Source organism: Argiope bruennichi, chromosome 8, assembly GCF_947563725.1.
Source record: "Argiope bruennichi chromosome 8, qqArgBrue1.1, whole genome shotgun sequence".
NCBI lineage: Eukaryota > Metazoa > Arthropoda > Arachnida > Araneae > Araneidae > Argiope > Argiope bruennichi.
Genome location: NC_079158.1, coordinates 109,757,276 through 109,783,467, shown reverse-complemented (window position 1 = coordinate 109,783,467; position 26,192 = coordinate 109,757,276). Strand labels below are relative to the sequence as shown.

Below are 26,192 nucleotides of genomic sequence, written 5' to 3'. Positions count from 1 at the left end.
AATATGCTTTATAAAAATTTCTATGATATAATAAATGAATTGAATAATTATTTTATGGACTATATGACAGAGTTGTAAAGTTTTTTTGTAGTATTATAAATAACAATTTTAACATCGATATTTCAGAGAATCATTTATGTCATTGTTGCTGGTTGCCATAGCAATCTGAATATATAAAATTCATCGATCTGCAAATTCTGCATCTAAACACTGATTCTGCCTAGCTATCATTTTTTATTATTCTTATGAAACGAAATTAATTGACGTTATTAATTTTACGATTATATGTTACAGTTTCAGATCATAATCGTACAATTTGTTTCTAGTGTTAATTGCGTGCTATACTAGTTTCAAATTTAAAGATGCCTGTAAGTTTATTGTTTCGTAGTGTACTTTTTTCTACTAGAAATTGATATTTTTTAAAAAGTTATCACTTCTTTATTTTTAATAAACGTATGCGTGTATTTATTTTTTATTGAAAATTCTGAATTTATAAAATATTTTAAATACCCAAAATAATTATTGCAGTTTAATATATTAATAAACCCTATTATTGGGAAAGTTAATTTTATTTCATATGTTGTAACTATTCTGATTCTTCATACTATCAGTTGCTACGATTATTTTTATTTTTATTACTTACAGCAATTATATTAATTATAATAGTGCACTTTTTTATAAAGGGACAACATGATATGTCCTTTTATACTTCTTTTATTTATATTACAACTATATTTGAATGGAGTGATTTAAAAGAATGTATGCATATATATAAATTTCCTACTGTAAATAATAATATCAATCTTTTTTTTTAAATCTTTATCTGTTATTTTATGATTCTGAATATGATTTATTTGTTCCAAGGTAATCTCAAATTATTTGTCAAAAATGCAACTTAAAACTTATTCCCAGATCTGTTGTTTTTATTTATGCACATTTTGAAATCTGTGTAATTTTTAAATATGCTCTTTAGGTTGAAGCCCCAGAAGCTGAAAATATTAAAGTCGTTTTAAGATGTCGTCCTATGAATGAAAGTGAAAAATCTGCAAATTATAGAAATATTGTTGAAGTAAGTTTCTTGTCAACAATATAATTGGAAACTAATCATTTTATGAAGTATATACATTTAAGTTATCTGTTTATAGCCAAAAGTTTGTGTACATCTGCCAGTTTATAATTTAAAGAAAATATATAAAAGATTATTGTAGAATCTCCACCATCCATATTTTAAAAATAAGCAAAAAAATTGATCAAATAAATGTCAAATCTTAGATAAATGAAGAAAATTTATTTTTTTATATGTTGTTTTTAGATTATGTTCTTTCTTTTAAAAAAAAGAAATCAGTCCTACATGGAATAACCTTCTACTGGTAAAGTGAATTCTTATTAATTCATTATTCTATTTAATGCAGATTTGTTTTTAGAAAAAAAATAATCATATTTAAGAATTATTAGAATTGAGATTAGAAGAATTATTAGAATTTCTTATTTGAAAAAAAAAAATCCTGTCTATTGTACATAAATATTGTATTTGTTCTTTTCAGTTAGCATAAAGTTATTTTTGATAAATGTTGCAACATTCTGTTCAATTGTTTCATTTTATGTTTCTATATCTTTCAAAATAATACTATATATTTTATAATGTGGTTTCTTATTGTAAAAATACCTACTTATTTCCAAAATAAATTTGTATTTCATATTTGCAATATTAAAATAAATTTGAAATATTTTTCCTACATATTCCTAATCTTCTATAATATTCAAATTATCTTGATGTTAATTGTACATTTTTTAGAATTAAAAGAAAATTTTTTCTTAAATAGGTTTTTTTTTAAAACCAAATAACTTAAAGCTACTTTAAGTCAATCAATTGCAAATTTAAAATAATTTGTTGCAGATCAAATTCATCTGCCTTATTTGTTTGAACATTTTTAGTATATTGTGAAAATTCATTTTCATCTTTCTTGCAGAACAATTGTGGCTTCTTCGCTACTCAAAGCAAGAACTGTTATTGATAGTTAATTGATTACACTATTAATTACTATTTACTAACTGCCTTATTAATTTTTTATTTTATAAATAACATTAATATAAATATTATTAAATTTATTACCAGTTAAAGTTATTTGATTATAGATGTATAAAATGAGAAGATGTATATATATATATATTTTTACAACTGATTTTTTTAGTACAAAAAATTATCTTTTGAAATATAAATTTTAATATATCATGTTTATTTAGAATTTCAGATTAAAACTCATATGTAGAGTTCAAGAAAAAATTATCTTTTGAAGCATAAGATTTTAAACATTAGATACAAATTATTTAGAATTAAGAATTGCTATGTTTCACTTAAAAATCGATAATTATAATTTTTGTTTTCATATAATCTATCTAATAACCTAACTAAAGTTGTTGAAGAATCAGATAGAAAAACTTATTTAAGTTTTAGGTTACTTAGAATTTTTTTTTTTTTTTTTCCAAAAATAGATATTTTTAAAATCTTAGTATCCTGAAAGTAAATTACAAAGCAGATATTATATAATAATTACAATGTTTTAATGCAAGAAATGCTTTTGTATATGCTACATAAAAAGTATATGATTTAAGAATCTGCCAAAGAACTGTAACAAAAATAATATTTATGATGAAAACATCAAACACATATATGCATCATCATTATTTTTTAATTATAAATATAAGATATATCAGTAAGAATATGAAACAACCAAACATAATTATTTTTATGCTGAAAGGCAAGTTTTTTTTGCTTTCTGACACCATTCTTGATGGTGCATGATTTTGATAATAATAATTTAAAAAAATACTTACACAAATCTGTTAGAATTTTTTTCGGCAAAAATAAATTTACACAATTATATATTTTAGGTCTTCGATTACTAAAATGAGCTTTATATTCAGTGAATTATATACAACTAACTACTTTTTATATTGCAAAAGTTTGAAAATTATCAAGTAATAGAATATTCATCAATAAATCAATATTGAGCAGTTCTGAATATTGAAGTGTAATAGAGCATTCTTGATTAACAATTTAATGGTTTAAAATCCCTTATAGAACCTATCTATTTAATGTATAGTTTTAATGTTGATTACTATGGAGTAGTATATATATGTGTGTATGTATTATTTTATCTTATTCTTAACCGCCTATCATGATTTTTTTTTTATAAAACTAAATCTAAGTATAATCTCTTTCAAAAAGTTTAAAAAATTATTTTATTTAAGTGCACATTTATTATATCTAAATTGTAGATATTATGAAAATCTGTTAGAAAATGAAGTGCTAATGGAAAATTATATAAGGTGCTACAAGAATGGTTACTCTTCGATTTAGTTACTGAAAATGAGAACTATATGCTTGTGCAGCTTATAAAATGGTTTAAATATTGAATAAAATTATCTGATATGTAGTTTATTTTTTATATGCCATTAAGAATAATTCTTCATAATGTACCTTTACATAAGTACTTGAATTATTATTATTTTATAGGTAAATCAAGTAGAAGGATCTGTTACATTATCCAATCCAAATGGTTCAGAATATGATCCACCCAAAACTTTTACTTTTGACACAGTATTTGGCACAGACTCTACACAATTAGATGTGTATAATCTGGCTGCTCGTCCAATCATTGATAATGTTTTGGAGGGATACAATGGTAGGAAGTTTCATTATATAAACATTGATGCATTTGTAAAAAAATTTAAGTATATATACAAATTTCTTAAGGGGAAAGGAGGTTAAAGAAAATATATACTAATATTTATTCTTGAAGTAAAATTTTTTAATGCAACTGTTTTCTAAATAATGAAAATATGAATCTTTTTCTTATTTATGCAGTATTTTTATAATTTTACATCTTATCTAAGTATACATCTGGTATGGCTTTTTCTAACTGTTCTTTGCCCCTACCTTCCAAATTAAACCCTTTAACTAATTTCTGAGTCCTCGATTAATAATGTATTAAAGAAAATGGAATCTAAGTAACAGTCTTTTATTGGTTACAGTGCTCTTCTTGTTCACTCAGTAGATTAATTTATTCACTGATGTTAAAATTAAAAGTGAAAAAAAAAATGTATTCCCTAATTTGTTAATATTATCCAATTGCTATCATACAATAAATATGAAGATTGATATTTCTCATTTATAAATCTTTATTGTTGCAAACTTTTTCTGAGTGAAGAACTGTAGTGAATCTAAAAAAAAGTTAAAATTCAGTGATAAAAATAACTTTTTAGAATGTTATTAATCCTGCTTGCAATACTATCGGATATGTTATTGTAAGCAGGTTATTAGTGGATTTTTTATCACTACAATTTTTATTTGCATTTATACTTATTATGTACCTGTATTTTGATATATATGTGTGTGTGTGTGTAAGCATATAATTTTTTAATCAGAAGGCAGTTTCAAAGACAGACTTTCAATTTGTTGACGGTGTTTTTTTTTTTTTTTTCATTTCAGTGAAGCATGCATTATGTACAAGCAGGACCAATGAGCACACACACAACACAGAAAGAAATAAGGGAAAAAGCTGATGAACTTTTTATCTCTGGTCTTATATACTGTGATATTTTAATAGGGATTTCCAATTGCATGTCAATCAAAAATCAAGGGAAACACAGGGACGTTTTAGAGTCAGTGGTATTTTGTTTCTTCACTTGGAATGTGGGAATGTTTAGGCTTTCAGCCAATTCAGTAATTTTACAAAGTTTCTGTTGAATTAATTAAATAGAAAAAGTGGAATGGGATCAGAAAATAAGAGAAAGTTCTAGAATGAATTTAATATGGGCTAAATTGAGCTAAAATTTGACATTAATTAAGTTTAAATTAAATTTTAAAATATCATTACATATATGTAGTGTTATATGCTGATTAAGAGATATATTTTGATATAATATGTCTCTTAATTTAATTTAAATCCTAATTAATTTTCTAATTTTTTAAAAAGTTATAAATTTTTTAAAGTTTTCTTCATTAAATTTCTAAAGTTAAATTCAAAAATTTCCTCTTACTTCTTGATCTAAATTCTTCTTATTTATTTATTTCTAATACATGCTCAGAAAAATTGCTGAGCCTGTCTCATGCCACAAGCAGAAGAATACAGATCCCTAACTCTTATGCATTTCATTCAAAGATACCTAAAATTCTCTTTCCTAAGTCTATTATGTGTTTATGAAATCCTTATTAGAATCTCATAGTAAATAACGGAAGGGAAAAACTTCTGTCTCTTTGTTCTGGTGTGAACAAATGTGTTTCGCTTTTCATCCCTATGTACAAATCGTAATTCCCATGGGAAAAATAAATCAAAATTAAATGTCTTTCTTTTGGCCATGTAACTGCCAAAATTATGTTTACATGTATACATACATACACAACCACACACACACACAATGTAGATTTATTCTTAAACTTAGATTGTGAAAAAATATATATATAAATGTGTTAAGTGGTTGTATTTTATTTATTTATATACAATTTTTATCAAAAAATTTCAGGAACAATATTTGCATATGGTCAGACTGGTACTGGTAAAACATTCACGATGGAAGGTAATCGTGATATTCCTGAGCAGAAAGGTATCATTCCAAACTCTTTTGCCCATATTTTTGGGCATATTGCTAAAGCAGAAGGTGACAAAAGGTACACATCCAATTATATTTTCCCCCCATCTTATTCATGAAATATATGCTTTTCAAATATTTTTTAAAGTGGTTTTAATTATTGTAATATTTTATAAAATTAATGGAATTATTATAACAAATTTATCTAATTCTAGTAATCAACTTTACTTCTAAAAATGTATGTTGTTTGTTTCTTAAAATCAGAGAAAAGGAAAAAATCTTATTAAAAAAAGTTCATTAAAAAATAAATTTCCATAATTATATTTATTATTTCCTAATGGTGCAAATGGCAGGAAAGATAATTTTTATATTAAAAAAAATATATTTAAAAGCAAATAAAAGAAAGTGACTATTTCAAGAATGCACAAATTTTAAAAATATATCTCCCTCCTCCTCTCTAAAATCCAAATTTATAATTATCTGTATTCAAAGAAAAAAATTAAAAAGGAAATAACAAGATTACTTATTTATGTTAAAATAGTGTCCAGAATCTTCACTGTCAAATTTAGTATTCAATTTTTTTCTATGATCATACAAACTAATACTCTTAATAATAGTTATAATACAAACTAATAATCTTAATTATAGTTCTTCTGTTCTTCTTTGGTTTTAATTCATTAGTATTAGTAATCAAATTTGAATCTTCATTGATAGAAAAGATTCTCAGTATACTGATTTTTAAGTAAATAGAATGATTATTTCTTTTGTAGATTACTTTATAAAATTGAGATAAATTAATAAATTATTTGTTAAATTTTAACTTTTCCCTTAAGGCATTTGTATTGTTTTAATTTGTAAATTCAAGCTCAACATTATTTAGATATGTTATTGTGTGATGTCTCTATAGTAACTTTAAATGAAATGATCTAAAGTGACCCTTGGAAGAGGATTTAGGAAATATGATATTTTTTTAGTAAATTGAAAATAATTTTTATCTGAAATATATCTCATGAATTAGACATACCATTCATAATTATGATTATAAAATGAGAGCTCATTTTATTAAAAGTGTAATCACAAAAGCACATTAATTATATTTGCTTATATGGTAAAATCATTGTAAACAATGTTTACATAATGTACTGAAATTGCATAATAATATGTAGGGAACCATAAAATAACTTTTGCTACTTGAAGAATGGTCTGAATTTTGTATACAAATTTGTATTTTGTATACACTGTAGAAGGTATGGTAAGATGAATTTTTTTGGAGGGGAATTTATCTATCAAAGTTGGTTATAAGATAAATTTTGAAGCTGCTGGAGCTGAAATTGGAATTAAAAATCAAAATAAGTGAAAGGAAAAATGGATTAGGCAAAATTTCAGTAATGCTGGAACAATAAAAGATACACACACACACACACACACACACACAAAACAAAAACAAAAAAAAAAACATATTATTAAGCAGTATTAGAGCCACATGGATTACATGCCATGGATCTTCAGTACATGGATCTTAATAGATCTTAAGTATGCTCATTCCCTTTATATAAGACAAAGCTTGGTGACATTTAAGTGTTTTTTTTTATAAAATTATGTATGATTAGATTTGGACACTTTTTCTTGCTGCACTTAAAATGTCACATTATATGTTTGTACCAACTCCTGTTATTTTGCTATCTGATACTACTTTTTTTTACTGGCTTTAACAACAGTAGTTTTCGAGTTTCCTTAAATTTTTTACTTATTTTTATGACAACTATTTTCAATTTTTTACTACAGCAAATATTAGACTTTATCATATGTTGTAAAGTCTTCTAAATTTTTAAGCATTGCAATGTTAAACTTTCTGTTGTAAAACAGCTTTATGAATAAAACATGCTCATATGAAGTAAAATATAGATTAAGTACAATGAATGGTAAATCAAGTAATTGTTGATTGATTGTTAGCTCTTGTCTTTTTAAAAGGAATGAGTGCCATTGTGATCTCATATAATCATTGAAAATTTTCAAAATCTACGATGTATGTGACAACAATCCAAAAATCTTTCCAGCCCGCAACTTTTTTTCTTTTTTTTCTTTTTCAGAATGTTCACTGCCTATTTATGAAATTTGGTTTCATTTCATTGAGTAGCATTAAGTAAAGATTCTTCCAAACTGTGATAGTTATTTTATAGAAACCCTATATTTTTTATTTTTTTTGAACTTATGATTTTGATTGATTTATTGGCTTTTTATTACCTTAAATTGAGAAAAAATATCTCATTAAATATTTAAAAAATAGTATCTCATATTAAAATTTCATTATGAACAATATAAAAATAAAAGCTATCAGTAACTTGATTTCATTAGAAAATATTTTACAATTTATGCTTTTAATTATTTAAAGTATGTATTATAATATTATCTGCAATTTCTCCAATTTTATTAAGTGACCTGAATTTATAGATTCCTGGTGAGAGCAACTTACCTTGAAATATATAATGAGGAAGTACGAGATCTTCTTGGCAAAGATCAAAGTGTTCGTTTGGAGGTAGTTTATTTTAATATACTTCGCTTATTTATTTTAATATACTTTTCTTATTTATTTGAGAAAATCATTTTTTATAATTATTTTTTATGATAGTTTTATGTTGTTTTTATAAATTAGATGCCTGGAAATATACATAAAATTCAATAGCTAAGAAATGAAATAAAAAATAATTTTATGCAAAAAGAATGCATTTTTTTCTAATTTACTTGTGTATGAAATGTTATAAAAACCTACATCAAAATTGTCATATCATAAAAGTTTTTCTTTTAATGTAACATTTTGCTGCTATGGATGTATTTTTGCTTAATACAAATCCTTCCTTTCTTAAATACCTACCCACAATTATAGTTTATTTAATGTAATCATGTTGATTAATAATTAAATTGCTGGGATTAAAATTATTAATTTATTATTAAAATGTTGAGCATTTGATACATTTATTGCCCAAAAATACATGATACTGAGAAAATAATAAATTTTCTGGATTATATTATTTAGTTTGTCTCATGGTATTCTCAATTTCAAATAAATAAAAGTATAGTTTTTTTTTAACTTACTTTCTTTAAAAATGAAACTATAGTGTTAAAAAAAAAGAGAAACAAAAATGGCAAAAATCTATGCACTATGTATTTGGAGATTGTAAGTGCTTTATGCCGGAATATTATTTTGATTTTAGATTTTCATAATAGAAATTTACCTCCTTTGATTTTTTTTTTTTTTTTTTTTTTTACATTTACATTGATTCAAAATAAAATAAATAAATAAATTTTTGAAAATTAATTTTGATTGTAAATACATGGAACTTTATTGCGAACTTTAGGTTTAACTGTATGTCATTAGACTAACATGACATGTTTGATGCTGGTTACAATAATACTGCACTGGTAATTAATTAATATTAATTAGTGGTTGAAATAATATCTTTAGGGATTAATTGCTGTCCTTTAGTAAATATGCAAGAAACAAAGAAAGACACAATGGTAGAAATCTTTGTCATTGTCATGAATAAATTGAAAAATAGTCAGGATTATAATGAAATCTGAATCAGTTTCAATATAGTAGAATTGTTTTTTTATTTAAAATCAGCCATCTTGATGAAAAAAAAAAAAAAAGATGAATTGGTAATTTTCACTTTGTTAAGTATCCCGTTTTACGTTGATTTGATGCAATCTATCGTATATTCACTCAATACAGGTTGTTTTCTATTGTATTCTTATAACTCTATTATTGAATCTCATAATTTTGAAATTAAGTCAATTTATGCTTTCACTTAAATGTCAATTGTATCAATTAAGGTTTCCTGGATTACATATAGTATTTAAAACATAATAAGTGCTGATTTCTACAAATTTAATTTTGTAATAAACATAAAAATTTCATGGTTCATAAAAGGTGGTTTCATCTATCAGAATATTCAAAATCCATCAGATCATTACTCACAGCATGTGCAAATTACAATTTTCAAAAACTATAAAACAATTTTATATGTAATTTACTTTTATATCATTTTTGGCTATGAAGACTATTTAAAAAAATTATGAACTGAATATTAATATAAGGATTTTTTTAATTATATAATAAATATTGATTTTTGAATAAACCTTAGTTACAAAATTCATACTTGAATTATGTTGTAATAAATAAATTCTTTCTTTTTACTTTTAACTCTTTTTTCTCTTTTTGCTTTTGTTTTGATTCATTTACTTTTATTAAACTTTTTTTTTTCTCAGAGCATATTATATCAGGCTGAAGTATTAGGCTTGAATATAATATCTTATTTGAATATAAAATCTTATTTGTGTTTTAGGTGAAAGAGCGACCAGACATTGGAGTCTATGTTAAAAATCTTACTGGTGTTGTTGTGAAAAATGCTGATGATCTTGATCGCATAATGACACTAGGGAGTAAAAACCGTATGTATTAAAACTGAATTTGATATTATTGAAAAACTAATGAGAAATTTAAAGTAATGATTTTATACAGGATTCCGTGAAAGAAGGCCTCATAGAGAAGTGTTCATAATCATAAATTATTTTAATGAACACATTTCATTCATTTTTTCTTAACCATATTTTCATAGTATACTTATTTATCATTTTAAAGTTTTTTTTTATATTTTATTGATGTTTTTGAAAATTTCTTGTTTGTTTTAAGCATTCAGACTTGCAATCCTTTTTTTTTTTTTTTTTGTTAATTTAAATATTTTCTTGAACTTAATTCATTACACTATTCATTTTGTTTGTTGTAGTAATGAATATCTACAACAAACTAGTGATTTCTCCTTTAGAAAAGTGGAAGATTTCTAAGCATTTGAGCAACATTTCCTGTGATGGAACATTTCTTTAATATTAATAATCATTTTTTATAATTATCATATATCCAAAATAAATTATATATCCATTATCTTAAATACAAAATGATATTTATAAATTAATATCATTGCTATCACTATTAATTCATTCAAATCATAGCATTAATTTCAAATTAGATCTACATTAAATTACAAGTTTACCCACTGGCGATGATTTTAAATAAATAGTGTTTTGTTATTAATTTTTCAAAAACGCAGCTTGAAAAACAAATACTTGTTTTTAATTTCTCTTTGGGGAGGTATCTGCATTCTTCCTTATATTTTGTTAATTTATGATATCTTATATTGTTGTTTTATTTACTTTTAATAAAGGTGTTGTTGGTGCAACTAATATGAATTTGCACAGTTCTCGATCACATGCCATATTTAGTATTACTGTTGAGAGTTGTGAAGAAGGATTCGATAGAAAGGAACACATTCGAGCAGGAAAACTTCATTTAGTTGATTTGGCTGTAAGTTTTATTTTTTTTATTATTATTGTTGTTGCTAATCTGTAAATATGTAGTTAATTTTACTTTTTCTCAGATATTTCTAATAAAAGTATCCTAAAATGATTCTACAATGGTTTTGGCTATTTTAATGCCATCATAATCTAATATAATGAACTTCTCATTATTACTGTTGGTTTTTTTGCATTAATATTATTTAATTTTAAAACAATCTAGAAAAAAAAAACACTGCAAGCAACTTTTCACTCTTAAAAATTCTTTCTTTATATTGTTAAGAATCTTTAGTTGTTTTATGAAATATAAACAATGCAGGACATTGATTGGATGAATACATTTTTTATATTATAATATGGAACAAAAATTATATTGTCCAATTGTATTAATAATTTTTAATATTTACTAATGTCTCTTATTGTCAAATATCCAATAAAAAAGTTATTTATATAAGTTGCTTTTCATAAGAGGAAAATTATTTTATATGTATATAAAATAACAGAATTCTGTTTTTTACTATCAGCATTGTTATAGCTTATTTATAATATAAATTGTTCATAAGATTGTAGTTTATTGTGATATTAAATTACTATTTGAATTTTATTGATTTGTATAATTAATTGTACATAGGGTTCAGAACGTCAGAGTAAAACTGGATCAAGTGGTCAACGGCTTATTGAGGCAACAAAGATTAACTTGTCTTTGTCTACATTAGGAAATGTAATTTCAGCCCTGGTAGATGGGAAAAGTACTCACATTCCATACAGAAATTCTAAACTTACAAGACTATTGCAAGATTCTCTTGGTGGAAATGCAAAAACTTTAATGGTAGGTTTTGGTCTAAAACTTTTAAAACAATTTAAATTATTGTATTAGCTGTTTATAATATTTTTTATTTTATTTTCTCGTACTATTCTGATTTATTGCTTAAATTTCCAAATAAATGTTATGACATTATGACATTTTCTTAATAGCTTCTTCAGTAAAAAAAGCCAAATGGGCCATATGATGCCATTTGGCATAATCAATCTGCTTTAAACAATCAATAAATGTCACCCCTTGCATTCTTTATTGTACTTACATGTTTCTTAATGACAACATGATCTGCATACAAGTGAATAATGATTTAACTATTTTAATTAATTAGAATTAAATTAATTTCTTAATTTATATAAAATTAATACAAATGAAAATAATAATTTAGTAAAAAGTGAACTAAGTGAAAAATTTCTAATATTTTTTTGTATAACACTAGGCTAGAAATAGTAATAATAATACTTCTAATACATGTGCAAATTATTTGTCGAGTTTTCTAAGGATACTGTATCCATCAAATAAATAGTTTTAAATAGTTATCAACTGATATAGTATTCTTTAATATTTTTATTTGCATAAAATATTAAAGATTATTACAACAGCAAATTATTGTTCTATTTAGTGTGCAAATATTGGTCCAGCAGAGTATAATTATGATGAAAGTCTGAGTACTTTGAGGTATGCAAACAGAGCTAAAAATATAAAGAATAAAGCAAAAATTAATGAAGATCCTAAAGATACAATGCTGAAGAAATTTAAAGATGAAATTGAAGAGTTAAAGAAACAATTGGAAGAGTGTGAGTATTATATATCTGTTTTATTAGAAAACATGTATTAATAGTAATTTTATATTTTATATATTAAAGTAAATTCATCGCTTTCTTACTCTTTGATATATATCTATATATAATTTAATGGGTAAATGAAACTTTGTCTATTTCTAACATTCAGTTTGTTAAAATATCGATGTATTCAAAAGTCTTGTAATTATGTAAACTTATCAAACAATTGTGAAGAAATAGTTTGTTTAAGGAAATGAGTTTGAACAGTTTTCATGATTAAAATCTTTAAAATAACATTCTTTTAAAAGTATCATTACTTTTGCACTATAATCTATTTTTGAAGCATTTATCTTTAGAATAAGAATTTTTTATATGATATAAAAAATGAATTCTCATAATTTTTCATATTATAAAGACAATATAAAACTATCAAGAAATTCATAAAAAAAATCTTTAATCACTTTTTGATAATTTTTTATATTTTTTTTAAATTCAGAATTGACAAAATTGATGATTAATATTCAAGGCTAAAGAATATAAGTGCTTTTACAACAAAAAAAAATCCTCTAAGTTTTAGTAGTTATTAAAAATACTACATATAATTCATTGTTATATATATATATATATTCATTGATAAATTTAGTTAATGTATTAATAATTCTTCAAATTCTAATTACTAAAAAGATGTGCAGGATTTAATATTGGAATACCATATTTATAAAATGAAGATTCAGTGACAAAAACAAAACATTTTCAATTAAATTTTCATTTCATATTTTCTTTTATGGGAAATACAAGTTAAAGAGACTTGTTTTGATTAAAATAACAGATTTTTAATTGCTTTAATTTTATTTCTCACAGGTAGTGAAGGAGGTACAGAATCTGGGGAAGATATATCTGAAAAAGGAGAAGAAGAAACTAAACCCCCCAAAGCCCACAGAAAAAAAGGTAATTTCAAATTGTTTGTAGTTAAATTTGAAATAATTTTATTTTAGGCATTTTTGAAAATGTATTTTCTTTTTGACTGTGTTTCCAAAAATTATTCATCTCAATTTTTCAATTTTTTTAAAGAGTTTTGCAATGTTGTTAAGAAATTTTTATCTTTTACTATTTTGAAATGGAATTTGAATGTGCTTAATATTTTTATTTTTAGTTTTCTGAAATCACAATATATAAATATCAACTTTTCAAAACAGTTTTATTGATATGTTTACTTTCTTTATTAATATATAATATTAATAATTTCAATAAAATTTTTGATACAGTTATTAACTATTATATATATTTAAAAAAAAAGAAAGAAAATCTGGGCATTTGCAAATGTTTTTAATGTTAATTGACACTCATATGGTCAAAACAGATTAAGATGGCAGAAAACTATTTATTTTGTATTAATGTGTTTAGAATCATGGATTTGTATATTTTAAACTTCTGTAGATAATTTTAATGTGTTTGTTTAATTATCTTCAAATATTTTATCAAATATTTTTAATGGCTAGATATAAAATGTGGTATCTTATTTTATAATATCTAGCCTTTTCTGAAGAAGAAATTAAGAAAATGCAAGAACAAATTGAAGAAGACAGGAAAAAACTTGCAGAACGTAAAGATATTCTGGAAGAAGAAAGAACCAAGATAGGTAGTGAACTTGAAAAGAGGCAAAGGGACTTAGCTGGTATAAGGTAAGCATTGGAAATATTCACAACTGAAGATTTTTCCCTTTTTTTTAAACAACAATTCTCTAATGTTACATGTTATCTTAATCCTGAAATATCTATCTTTTTATGGTAAAGAGGAAATAATATAATAAATGTTATCATTTTTCATTAAATATTTGTTATTTTTTTACATTTAATTAAGATAAAAATTTATGCTATTAAGGTAAAAAAATTCATGCTATTGATTATGTTATATCAGAGAATATTAATGATCTATAAAAATTTTTTGTAATAAATAGATACAAATCTACATTACAAATTATGCTATAAATTATGAACAAATCTAAACTTTGCTTCATCAACATTTTAAATATATTTATAATATAAAAATTGCTAGATGGTAACAAAGTTGCACATAATGTTATTTACTTTGTATCAGATTGAAGAATTTATATGAGAGTGATTATAATAATTTTTCTTTAATGCTTAATCTGAATCACAATTTATGTTACAAAAATTGACTAAATTATAGTAATAAAATTCATTTCGTTTTTTTCTTCTCCTTCTTTATGATAATTGTTTCAGTAATATTCCTTTATTAAAAATATTTTCATAAGGCTTTTTCATAACTCTTAAAATTTACTTAAAAATATTTTAAATGAGATTTTCTGTCTCTATCACTTTAAAACAGAAGTATCTGTTTACCAAGAAGATTCTTCTGTTTTAAATTTTTTCTTAAGCTTATCATGTAATATAATATAAGTAATTGGAATACTTCTTCAGCTTGTTTTACAAAGAAAGAAGAAAATGAGTATGAATTGAAATATAATTAGTAAATTAATAATACCAAATAAAAAAAATTGTTTTCATATTCTATCATTAATTTTGATTGCTTAAATGCTTTCTACTTTACTATTTTTTCTGCACCAAAATCATCAAACTTTAAGAGTTCTAAAAATAGCTATAAATTTCCTGGTGAAAATGAACATTTTTCTTATACAAAGTTACAAAAACAGTACTTTTTTCCCATCTACTTTAGAACTGATCATGATGTGCTTCTTCAAAAACTTCAAGGATTAGAAAAGCAAATTATTATTGGTGGTGAAAATCTTCTAGAGAAAGCACAAGAGCAGGAAAGGCTATTGGAAGAAAGTTCCAAAGAACTTGAAGAAAGAAAGAAAAAAGAAATGGAACTGAAAAAAGCTTTAGAAGAAAAAGAAGTATGATTTTTTTTAAAACTTATTAAAAACAATTATTTCGTTGTTGTTATTTGTCCTTTTACAAATCATTGTAAAAGTGAAATTGTATTATAAAAAATTTCAGTCATCGCAGAAACTGTTAATGACATAATTAGAAAAATGAATTATAAATAATTAATTTTCCTATTTTTATTTTAGTGTAAAAGCTATTTTTACTTTTTCAAATTTTTAATAATGTGAATTGTAGGGTTTTCCATTTGCAAAATATGTTTTGTAAGTGTGAAATGATAAAAAAAAAAAAAAAACAGCTTATTGATTAGTAATTTAATATAGTTCTTTAAATAACAAGCAGAAATTAAAAAGTGACAGTATTTCATTGAATTAAATCTCTATGCGCAATAAAAGTTTAAACCTTACTTCATTGCTTTTCCTTTTGTCAAAATCGAACAAATATGTATTATTTCCTTAAACCCTAGTTTTTACTGTTCAATTTTAAATGATTCTAAAGCTGTTTGTATATTTCTTTATTACTTTTCTTATATCTCTTCATTTTCATTATAAAGAAATTTTGTTCTAGCTTTTAAATAATTAAACAATTTTACAAATTTTAACTGCATGTTTTCATGCATTTAATTTTGGCTCCTGACGGTGATGCTTATTTCATACACATCTTAACCTTGGCTGATACCAGAAATATTAAAAAAAGATCTGTTCTATATTTTTCTTCTAATTTTGAAATATTTTTTTTTAGTCTTAAGTTATAATGTTTTAATCAAAAATATATATTTTTAATTCATTCAGTTCTTTTTCCATATTAATATTTTTTTTATCATTTTTAGCATTATTTGTAACTCATATGTGTAGTTAAAAATTGCATTTTTAAAAACAATTTACCATCTATTTTATATAGACTGAAAGACTAGACATTGAAGAGAAATACTCCAGCCTTCAAGAAGAGGCTGCTAGTAAAACCAAGAAATTAAAGAAAGTATGGCAGATGCTGCTGAGTGCCAAGAATGAATTAAATGATCTTCGTCAGGAACATCAGCGAGAGATGGAAGGTCTTCTAGAGAATATTCGACAATTGGACCGGGAACTCAGCTTGAATAAACTTATTATCGATATGTTCATTCCACCAGAGTATCAGGATGTTATAGAGCAAGCTGTCCAGTGGAATGAAGATATTGGAGAATTCCAACTCAAATGTGTTGCTTATACTGGCAATAATATGAGAAAACAACTCCCGGCAGCTGACAAAGAAAAGAAAAAAGAGGTGAGTATATTTTCTGTTTTGATAATTAAGTCAACTATTATTGAAATTTTTATTTTACTAAAGGCTCCCTTCAAAATTTTACATCAAACAGTTTATATAAACTCATAAAGTGAATGCTTATTTGAAAATTTCCTGTTTACAAATAATTAAAATTTTAAAACTTTTATTGTCAATATTATTTCTTAGGAAATATAAAATCTTACAAATTAGATAAATTTATCTGTGATAATAAATGGATTAATTTCACAATTTATTTTTAAATTCATATTAAACACAGTGCACACTTTACAGCAAATAATGTGAGTAAAGCATAATTCCTTTATTAATGAATGAAGTTGTTTTCATGTCTGTTGCATTGTAACAACTTGGAAAGAATGCAATGATGCAGCAAATAAGAGCAATTTAACACCTGCTTTTTTATTCAGTTTTCAAAATATTTTGATGACAATGAATGCCAAAATTTTGCAGATTCAAATATCTAGTAAAATTTATAAATAGTCAGTTGATGTGATAGATATGTCTTCTTTACTTTGCCTGATTTATTCATTTCAAAGTAAAGTCAAGATACAACTGATTAAGAAAATGAATGTATCCATTTTTTTGTACTTATTTATAATTGTTAGTACTTTAAAAATTCTAATTAATCTTATAGATAAAAATTATTCATTCTTTGAGTTGGATTCAGAATAAGACTTAATATCAGTTTGGATATAGATATGATAAATTTTATTTTTGAATGTATATCCCTAGTTGCATTTGCATTGCTATATTGCATTAAATATTAAGCTATTACAACCTCAATCATATCAAAGTGCATTCATTAGCTTTGCATAAACTATGACCATGATGAAGATGAAATTTAGAGTTCTCAGATTTCTTATTTCAATGTCAAAATTTTACTTTTAGATTAGAATGACATACATATATATCATTTGATTTTTTAAAAATATGGCAATAAATAAAAAATAAAATTTATTGGAAATTTATGTTTTATCTTTATTTATTTTTTATTTTTTTTTCAGATTGATAACTTAGATCTTTCCCACCTTTATTTATCTTACAACACTGAAAGCGTCACAAGGATCCCTCGTATGAAATCCTCAAGAGGAAAATCTAGTCGAACTCATTCATCTAGACCTAAATCTTCCAGGAAATGAAAGTGTGCAATTTCTATAAGTATTATTATTTAAAGAAAAAAAATTATTTATTAAGTTTATAGTTTTATTGTAGTCATTTATATATTGCTATTGCTATCAGTCAATAAAATAAAAAGGCAAAAGGGATATATTTGTTTTTCTTGTGCATTATGTATTACTATATCCATCTTTTTATTAAATGCAGATTCAGTTAAATGAACTTAAGGTATGCTTACTCCAAGCAGCTGCTGAAAAGCTGGCAAAAATCATTGGATCCTGGAACAAAGAAGGGCTATTTGGGTATTGTTAAGTACAAAGGATTATATCAGTGTTTTGCCCCAAGTCTGACATAAATCCTCCTAGCAATTTGTGAGATTGAGTTTACACATTTGATGAAGTAAAATTCTTTTTTAATGTTCATAAATTTAAAAAATGAGAGAGGGGTGGTGGAGCTAAATGCAGATTGTTTTTCCTAATGAGTAGATAGTTATTTATTTAATTTTTGAATATGCATCATTACAAATTGATTTTAACAAATTGATCAATGATGTTGATGAGCAAATTGATCAATGATGTTGACATTTACCCAGCCTAGCTGGATAGCTGTAATGCAATCAGTAGGAGAGGTTGTAAAATAGTTTTTTGGGGTATCATCTTTTATAAGTCAAAAAGTTATTTACAGAAATAAACATAAATATTCTTTGTGCATATGCATTTTCATGGGGGAAAAAATAGCATTGTAAATGTATCAGTAAAATTCTCTTTTCCGAGTATACGGAAATATTCTTCTAAGAATATTCTTGAATAATTGTAGAAATGCATAGGTTACAGCAAAGCAACATTCACAATTACTCATATCAAAACTAATTAATGTTCCTAAACATGCATATAAGAAATTTCCAAGCTAATAAAATAGTTTGAAATATTAATGCATAATAATTCTTGTGGATGTATTTTTATAATTTCAAATAGATCACTTTGGGAAACCTACCCAAAAGAAAAGGAATCATAATTTAAAATTTAGTCTCTATTAAGAAAGTTTTCACCAATCTAATTTGATTATGGTACCCATCATCACAGAAGTTCCACTATAACAACTGATTAATTTTTAACTAAAAATCCAATTCAGTCAAGGAAGTCACGTCCAGTTTTTATGTGTGTGCATTAATTTCTGAATTTCTTGATATTTCCATTATACAAAAAAAAAAAAAAAAAAAAAAAAAAAACACATTTTGGAAATTAACTGTTGGAAAGTATAAAATGCAGTGGGGTTACTGTCAATGGTAGATTTCCAAGTAGGCAACTAACCTGGGTTGCACGAAGGGGGAGACAAAAAGGTTGATTGAACATAAATTATTAACCTAGCTGTAAACTAAACAAGCTCAAAAAAATATAAATTCTAGGAAATAAAATATAAAATTAAGATTACCAATTTAAAAGAATAAAGACAATTTTCACATCTGCTTCATTATGTTTACATGGTTATTAAAATATACTTGCTTAAATACTGCTATAATAAATAGTATTTTGTACAAATGTAGATCCAAATCAATCATATAATCTTAACTAATAATAAAGAGAATGTATTTGTATTGATGCTCTACAATAGAGACCATTTGACCAAGAACTACAAAATCCAGTACAAATATATCTTGAGGGAATTTACTTATTTTGGCATTATTACATGATAATTTTCAAATATATTTTTGTACAAAATTGATTTTTTACACTATTTTAAAATTTAAAAAATATATTTTTAATAGTGCCATGTCAGTTATGTCAATTTTTCCAGAATTTTAGCAATTTTTTACAAAATATTTTATTTTACAATTTTCTATAATGACTTCCATGGTTGAAACTGCTTTTACTGTTTCATTCAAATATTTAATAATGTGAATTTCTTTCAATGTTGAAAGCTAACGATAAAGAATTCAATTTTAATAGCTATGTAGCTTACATGGGAATAAAAAAACAAAAATATATATGAGAAAGCAAAAAAAAAAAAAAGATTCATATATCCAATGAACAAAATAGACGTAAGGTTATTGTAATAATACAACTATAGTATATAAGCTTATCGTAATTTGATGCATGAAGCTATTTTGTTAAGAGAATATTAATTATATTTAATATAAATTATTAATTGATATTATACACAACTGTTATTCCTAGTGAGTTGGTCATCAAAGGTAGCTAGTAATTAAATAAAAATACGCATTTCACAAAAATTCCGAGATAAAAAATTAGCTTAAAGTAAATCATTAAATTAATATATTGAAATATAAAACTCTTTCAACTAAAATTATTAAAAGAAGGGCCTCATAATGTGCAATACTCAGGGTCGTAAATTGCCTAAATCTGCTATTGCTAGCTAAAAGAAAAGTTTGTGATAAATCAAATTAAATTATATAATGCAGTCAAATGGTGTATATACTTGCCTGAGAATTCATATATGTTTTAAGTATTTTTAGGACTCATTTTTGAACACATGTAGGTAATCACAAATTATTAAAGTTTTTTTAAAAAGTGAATAAGCATTTAAGAATATAAATTAAGCCATCCAATTTATATTCTTAAATATACATTTTCCTACTGACATCTTCAATAATGGATATTTATTTTGTTAAATTATTTTCAAAAAACTAAATGTTTCATTTTTTTCTTCTTTTGAATTTATAAGGAATGCCAGATTACTGCATCCATTATTAACGTATATAAATGAATCATTAAACATATTGCAATAAAAAAAAAATGAATAACTTGACAAATTGTACCTATACATTTTAATTAAGAATACAAGGAAAAAAGTTTCAGGAAAAAAATTTCAGTGAACTTCATTATTACCAGAGCATTACATCTTTTTTAAGCTTAATAATAGTAAAATAAAAGTAACTTTTATTTCAGTTTTATCAAAATTTCAACTGAACATATACAGAGTTAAACCCTAATCCATATTATGTTTATTATTTGAAGTAGATGTATATTAAGTTGGACTTGATATTCAAATTAATGAAGTTATGTTTATTCATCGAGTCCTATTGTAATCCTATTTACCTATTGTATTTGAAAACATATTTGAGTAGCATTTACACAAAATATTCTATAAGCAAGTATAGATGAATTAATAATCTTAGTTACAATAAACTAAAAAAATAACTATGCACCATCACACTATGCATTAGTATTTATTGAATTTCACTTATGCATTAGAATTGTTCAGCAACTGGAGAAATTATATGATACCAACATTCTTTTGTGCTATTTAAATTTAATATTAATTGAAGATTTCAATCAAATAATCAATAAAAATAAGAAATCAACTTAGATTTAAATATTTTTTTAAATACATATATCACATTTGTAATGGTTTTTAGCTATCTTTATAATAGCTAAATTATTGATTAAGAAAGAAAAAAATTGTATTCCCAAGAAGGCCATTGAAAACTATAGTAGATGTCTTTTCATAGAAAAAAAAAGAAAGAAATTTAGAAAGTTCCATTTGAAATCTTCAGTATTCTACAAATACAATACTGAAGTAAGGAAACAAATTATAAAACTAGAAGATTTACTTAGAAATTATATTAATATTAATTATATATTCAGCAGTCTGTTTCCTCAAACCCATTAAAATTTCAATGAATACTTTGGAATCAGCTTTCAAAAGCACAATACATTTTTTATATATATATACATGTGTGAAAATATTTAATTTTGAAAATAAGATTAAAAATGTGCTAAAATCACCTTTATTTTAACCTACAACAAACTTTCCCAAATCTTATTTTCAACTACTTAAGTAAAGGTTTCTTTAGTTTTTACTTTCTAAATGAGGATGTTTTTCATTTCTGAATTGTATAAAACCCGAAATAATTTTTCTTATGGCCATCTCCTATTAGAAAGAACATGCCTAGTTAATTTTGTTTTTGGATAGTTATATTAACACCTAGTCTGAAAGCAACAATAGGGCTATTTTGGTATGGATATCATAATTTTTTTAAGTTCTTCAGATGTCAAGGATGACATTTGTGCTGATTTCCCCTCTTACATACATCAAATTAATGAGATTTTGTTTATGAAAAATATTTATAAAATTATTTTTACATTGAAATTCTCAGCAATTCTTTGTATTATATATATATAAATATTGATAAAATCAGAATTATAAAATTTTAGTAAGAAATTTTCAAAAAACAATTTAATAGTTTATTACTGAAAATATGCAAAAAGGCACAAAATAAGATTAAAGATATGTTAACACAGTTTGAAGTTCAATAAAATTGGAACGGTAAGATCATAAGCAACAATGGAAATAAACATCACAGAGCTGTACAACATTTAAGTGCTTTAGAATACAAAAAAGAAATTCTTATTTGTACAGTCAATTCAAAAAATTACAAATCAATCATCAAGTACAAAAGTTAAAACTCTTTACAACTGAATATAGTAGTATAAAATTAGAATCTATTCTATATATACACATGATTAAATATTTACAGAATACTGTATCACATTCTATGAGATTGTATATAGGGACATTATGGCATTGCACAAAAGAAATTTTCTAAAAATTTCATGGGTTATCCTTTGGAGCATTAAATGGTATAACAAGATTTTCAGAATTTGTGACCTGTATAGACTGGAGAGCATCCAAAATTGATGAACTGACTTCTTTAACCTATAAAAAAAATTTTGAAATTTAATTAAATATTCATAATTTTTTACACAACATAAAAATGCCTTTTTTTTAAACTTTTATATTGCAAAAGGTTATCTTATATTCTACAACTGCATAGTTAAAAAAATAAAATATAGAATAAACCATACGATAAATAAGAATTAAACTAAAAATTTTATAAAAATTTATAGTGAAATTATTTTTAGAAGCAGCAATTAGCAACATTAGTATAAATAAATATTTTTTTAATATTTTTCTTTGGTAATATTAATTTTATTAATTTACAATATATTCTATTGCCTTGATACAGAAATTCATCAAATGATATATATACTTAATGAAAATATAATTGTCTTTCAAAATTTTAAATTGTTTCCACCCCCTTCTACTTCTTCAAGGCACCATTAAACAAAGATTGCCTAGTAAGACTTTAAATCTATAGATTTTACTAAAATTTAATATTTGCAACACTGATTATTTTTATACATTTTAACGTTACTTACACCATGTTTGTAAAGATGAAATTTTGTAATTAATATCTCAATGACTTCTTCAAAAAGCTAGAATTCCAAAATTCCTCAGTTACATTACATAATATTAATATTTCCAAAGTATAATTATCAACCAAGAATTTTAATTTTTGGTTTTATTAAAATAGCATCATCTTATTATAATTTAATTCATTAGAACTGCATTATTATAAGGTTCTATTCATAAAAATAAAATTAAAGAAACTTATGATAAAGTACACTAACATATGAAAGAATGATCTTGGACATTCATTAAGAAAGAAATATGCAATTCAAATTCTAATTTACTTAAAATATTACTTTTAGCACTTAATACATATATTTTGACTTGCAGACTTTTGATAGAAAAATTAATTTACTTCTGAATATACTACTAATAATTTTTCATTTAATTTAATATAATTTTAAATATAGTATCATCTTACAAACTAAATACTCTTGAAATTGAAAAACAGCATTTTCATTTGCAGACTGCAAAAAAGTAGAAAAATTAATATACAAGATATTAAAAAGGCAGTTATTAAAAAGTGATCCTGAATATGGCTTTTAAACCAACTTCCTCAACTGATTATTTTTGATAAATTATTAGCTAGAACAAAAATTTCAAGAGCAATTCTAACTAAAATATTAAGAAATAATAAACAATTCTTAACTAAAGGAGCAACCTCAAATTTAGCCACCATTAAGAGAATTAGGAGGTGCAGGAACCATTTTAAAACAAATCAATTAGCTGCCCTGTTTATCAGGAAAGCTTGCACTTCAGAGTCTTTTCTGAAAGTTAGAATTAATCAATTTTTATCTTCCAGAATTCTAGCTAAAACTCTAACCTCCATAAAAGATTAAAACACATAGCTTGTAATATCTACATTAAGGACATAATTATGGGATTTTAATATATTACATAAAATAAAAATTCTTAATTTTCCTTTTATAATAAAAATCTATTACATCAGTATATTCATACTTCAGAAAAATAAAATTGAAACTAGACACATTAATTCTGCAATGCATTAACAAGAAGCACAAATTAAAAAATACTGATCGATAAAAATTAACTAGATTTATATTAGCTTCATACTCAATTATTTTTACCACACAGATGTTCATTTCATCTACAAGGTCACAAACTTAAAATTAATTTTACAAACAGTTTTAACTAATTATGTTATAAATCTAAACTTTAAATTGATTATGTAATTATAAAACAGATTAATACATTAGGATTTTTTACAATAAAAAAATCTGAAAATAGAAAATAAGATTTTAATTAAAATATAACAGGTAGCTTGCAAAGAATACATTTAACCGATTTAAAATTACCATTTTGCAATCATCTTGTGATAATGGCTCTCCAGATAATGTTCTCTCTATTTGTGGTGTATCTTCTAACAGGTTAGATTTCTCTGTGTATTCATGCTTTTTTAAATTTTCTCGAATTTTAGATTCATAGTCTTTGGTTTTATCTGTTGTTTGTTCCACAGAGGAATTTAAGGCTGGCACATCAATGTAGCTGCTGCAAAAATAACATAACATAAATAGTATAAAATAGACATATTTTATAATTTCATAAAAATTAAAATTAAAAAAGTTTTAAACATACTTTGCCGTTTTTTGCAAAATTCTATTCAATTTTTCTTGATGGTCTCCAACACCATTTGTGGCATGTTTATTAGATATATTTTGACTGTAGAAAAGAAAAAAAAAATTATAATAAACTTCTTGAACAATGATAGCTGCATATATACTTAAGGTCATTGCACTCATACTGACCTAGCTGACCTTGTGCTTTCTCCAACAGGGTTTCCCAATAGATTTGTTTTGTCATTATGTTCATCCTAAAAGAATTATTATGATCAGTTTTTTTTTCTCACTTTTTAAAGTACTAAATTTCCATATGTCATATTTTTAATCGCATTTCATTTCAAAAATGTTTTGTAGAAAAGAAATTACAGCCAAATGTAAAGAGCAAATGCAGCTTTAAGAATATTGATTAAATAACAAGGGAATAAAAAGATAAATGTATTCCGGAATAATTAAGATGATACATCAGCTACATTTCGAAAAGTATTCATGATAAGCCTTACCCATTTAGATAATAAGGCTTTATATTTAATATTTCAAGAGTGGAATCATTTTTTAGGCAAATAATAATTTATATATAAATATTCTTCAGATACATTCAAATTCTTTTTTGTATTCGACAACTATTTGAATTCGAAATGGTAAAAATAATAGAAAACATAAAACTATTTTTCAAATCTATCTAGCATTTATGTAAAAATTTCGCATAAAATTACAAAAAAAGTGAATAAAAGATATTAATTCTTTCAAAAAAATTCAATTCTGAAAAAAGGAAAGTTTAAATAGAACAATGTGCGTTTATTTACCTCATATATGTCATCAGCACTGTTACCACAACATAAACTGCATATAGATCCCATGGTTTAATAAATTTGCTTAAAAATGAACAAAATAAAAGTACCGATTATAAAATCATTATAAGAACACGAAAAGAATGACATACGGGGGTTGACTGACTTTATAAGCTGCGATAACATCACACAAACATTGTCATGTGATTAAAGAGCAGACCGGTGACGATGTGAATCCAGAACTAAACATATCGAATTCATCGATATCAAACAAATATGTTTTTTTCTGTGAATAAGGTGATTTGTCAGCATAGTGGTTAAAAAAATTTATTACAAAATAAAACAAAGTACAGCCGTAAAATTAAAATTTAGTCAGAAATAGGTTCCCAACTAAATTACAGAAAAAAAATCAGCAAAGACGTCTTCAATAATTTTATTTTTGTACCTGTAAAGCTCTATTTCATACTACTTCCCAGCAAACTGTTTTGAAGTAATTTTTAGGGGGCATAAGTGGAAAAAAAAAAATCATACTTCATATCTATTTTTTTTAATTTATATTTTCTATTTTATACCAATCAACATAATTTTAAAAAGTGTAGCTTTCCAGATATTAGCGACACATTTGAATCTGTATGAACTATACTGGACGATGACAAGATCAGGACATTCTAAAAAGCAGATATGTAAACTAAAATTTACAGATCAATCATTATCTATATACTTATAATAAAGCTCAATGTGTGTGTGTGTGTGTGTGTGTGTGTGTTGGCGCTCTACAGGCCAGGTCATTTGACATACAGCTACCAAAT

The 26,192-nt window shown here is 24.1% G+C and overlaps 2 protein-coding genes across 2 annotated transcripts; one reads left to right on the top strand and one right to left on the bottom strand.

The window, feature by feature from the left end:
• Positions 1-164: 164 nt before the first annotated feature.
• LOC129981028 (kinesin-like protein KIF3A) lies at positions 165-17,953 on the top strand. Its single transcript, XM_056091633.1, has 14 exons — positions 165-368; positions 974-1,069; positions 3,518-3,686; positions 5,527-5,671; positions 8,044-8,128; positions 9,936-10,041; positions 10,812-10,951; positions 11,573-11,770; positions 12,381-12,555; positions 13,402-13,488; positions 14,075-14,222; positions 15,238-15,418; positions 16,308-16,670; positions 17,693-17,953. Exons 1-14 carry the CDS (start codon positions 363-365, stop codon positions 17,825-17,827), a joined length of 2,034 nt encoding a protein of 677 aa, XP_055947608.1. The 5' UTR covers positions 165-362; the 3' UTR covers positions 17,828-17,953.
• Positions 17,954-21,986: 4,033 nt separating this feature from the next.
• On the bottom strand, positions 21,987-25,585 carry LOC129981286 (uncharacterized). The gene is made up of 5 exons (XM_056092060.1): positions 25,399-25,585; positions 24,782-24,846; positions 24,612-24,695; positions 24,332-24,524; positions 21,987-22,481 (listed from the first exon to the last, which is right to left on the bottom strand). Exons 1-5 carry the CDS (start codon positions 25,450-25,452, stop codon positions 22,377-22,379), a joined length of 501 nt encoding a protein of 166 aa, XP_055948035.1. The 5' UTR covers positions 25,453-25,585; the 3' UTR covers positions 21,987-22,376.
• Positions 25,586-26,192: the final 607 nt, after the last annotated feature.

Excerpts from the sequence above, each read along its gene's own strand:
- LOC129981028 (XM_056091633.1), top strand. Across the intron at positions 10,042-10,811 it reads GACACTAGGGAGTAAAAACC|GTGTTGTTGGTGCAACTAAT; the intron begins GTATGTATTAAA and ends CTTTTAATAAAG. Across the intron at positions 10,952-11,572 it reads TTCATTTAGTTGATTTGGCT|GGTTCAGAACGTCAGAGTAA; the intron begins GTAAGTTTTATT and ends AATTGTACATAG.
- LOC129981286 (XM_056092060.1), bottom strand. The coding sequence starts at position 25,452 with ATGGGATCTATATGCAGTTTATGTTGTGGTAACAGTGCTGATGACATA. Across the intron at positions 24,847-25,398 it reads GTGCTGATGACATATATGAG|GATGAACATAATGACAAAAC; the intron begins GTAAATAAACGC and ends TAATTCTTTTAG. Across the intron at positions 22,482-24,331 it reads CACAAGATGATTGCAAAATG|GTTAAAGAAGTCAGTTCATC; the intron begins GTAATTTTAAAT and ends TTTTTTTTATAG.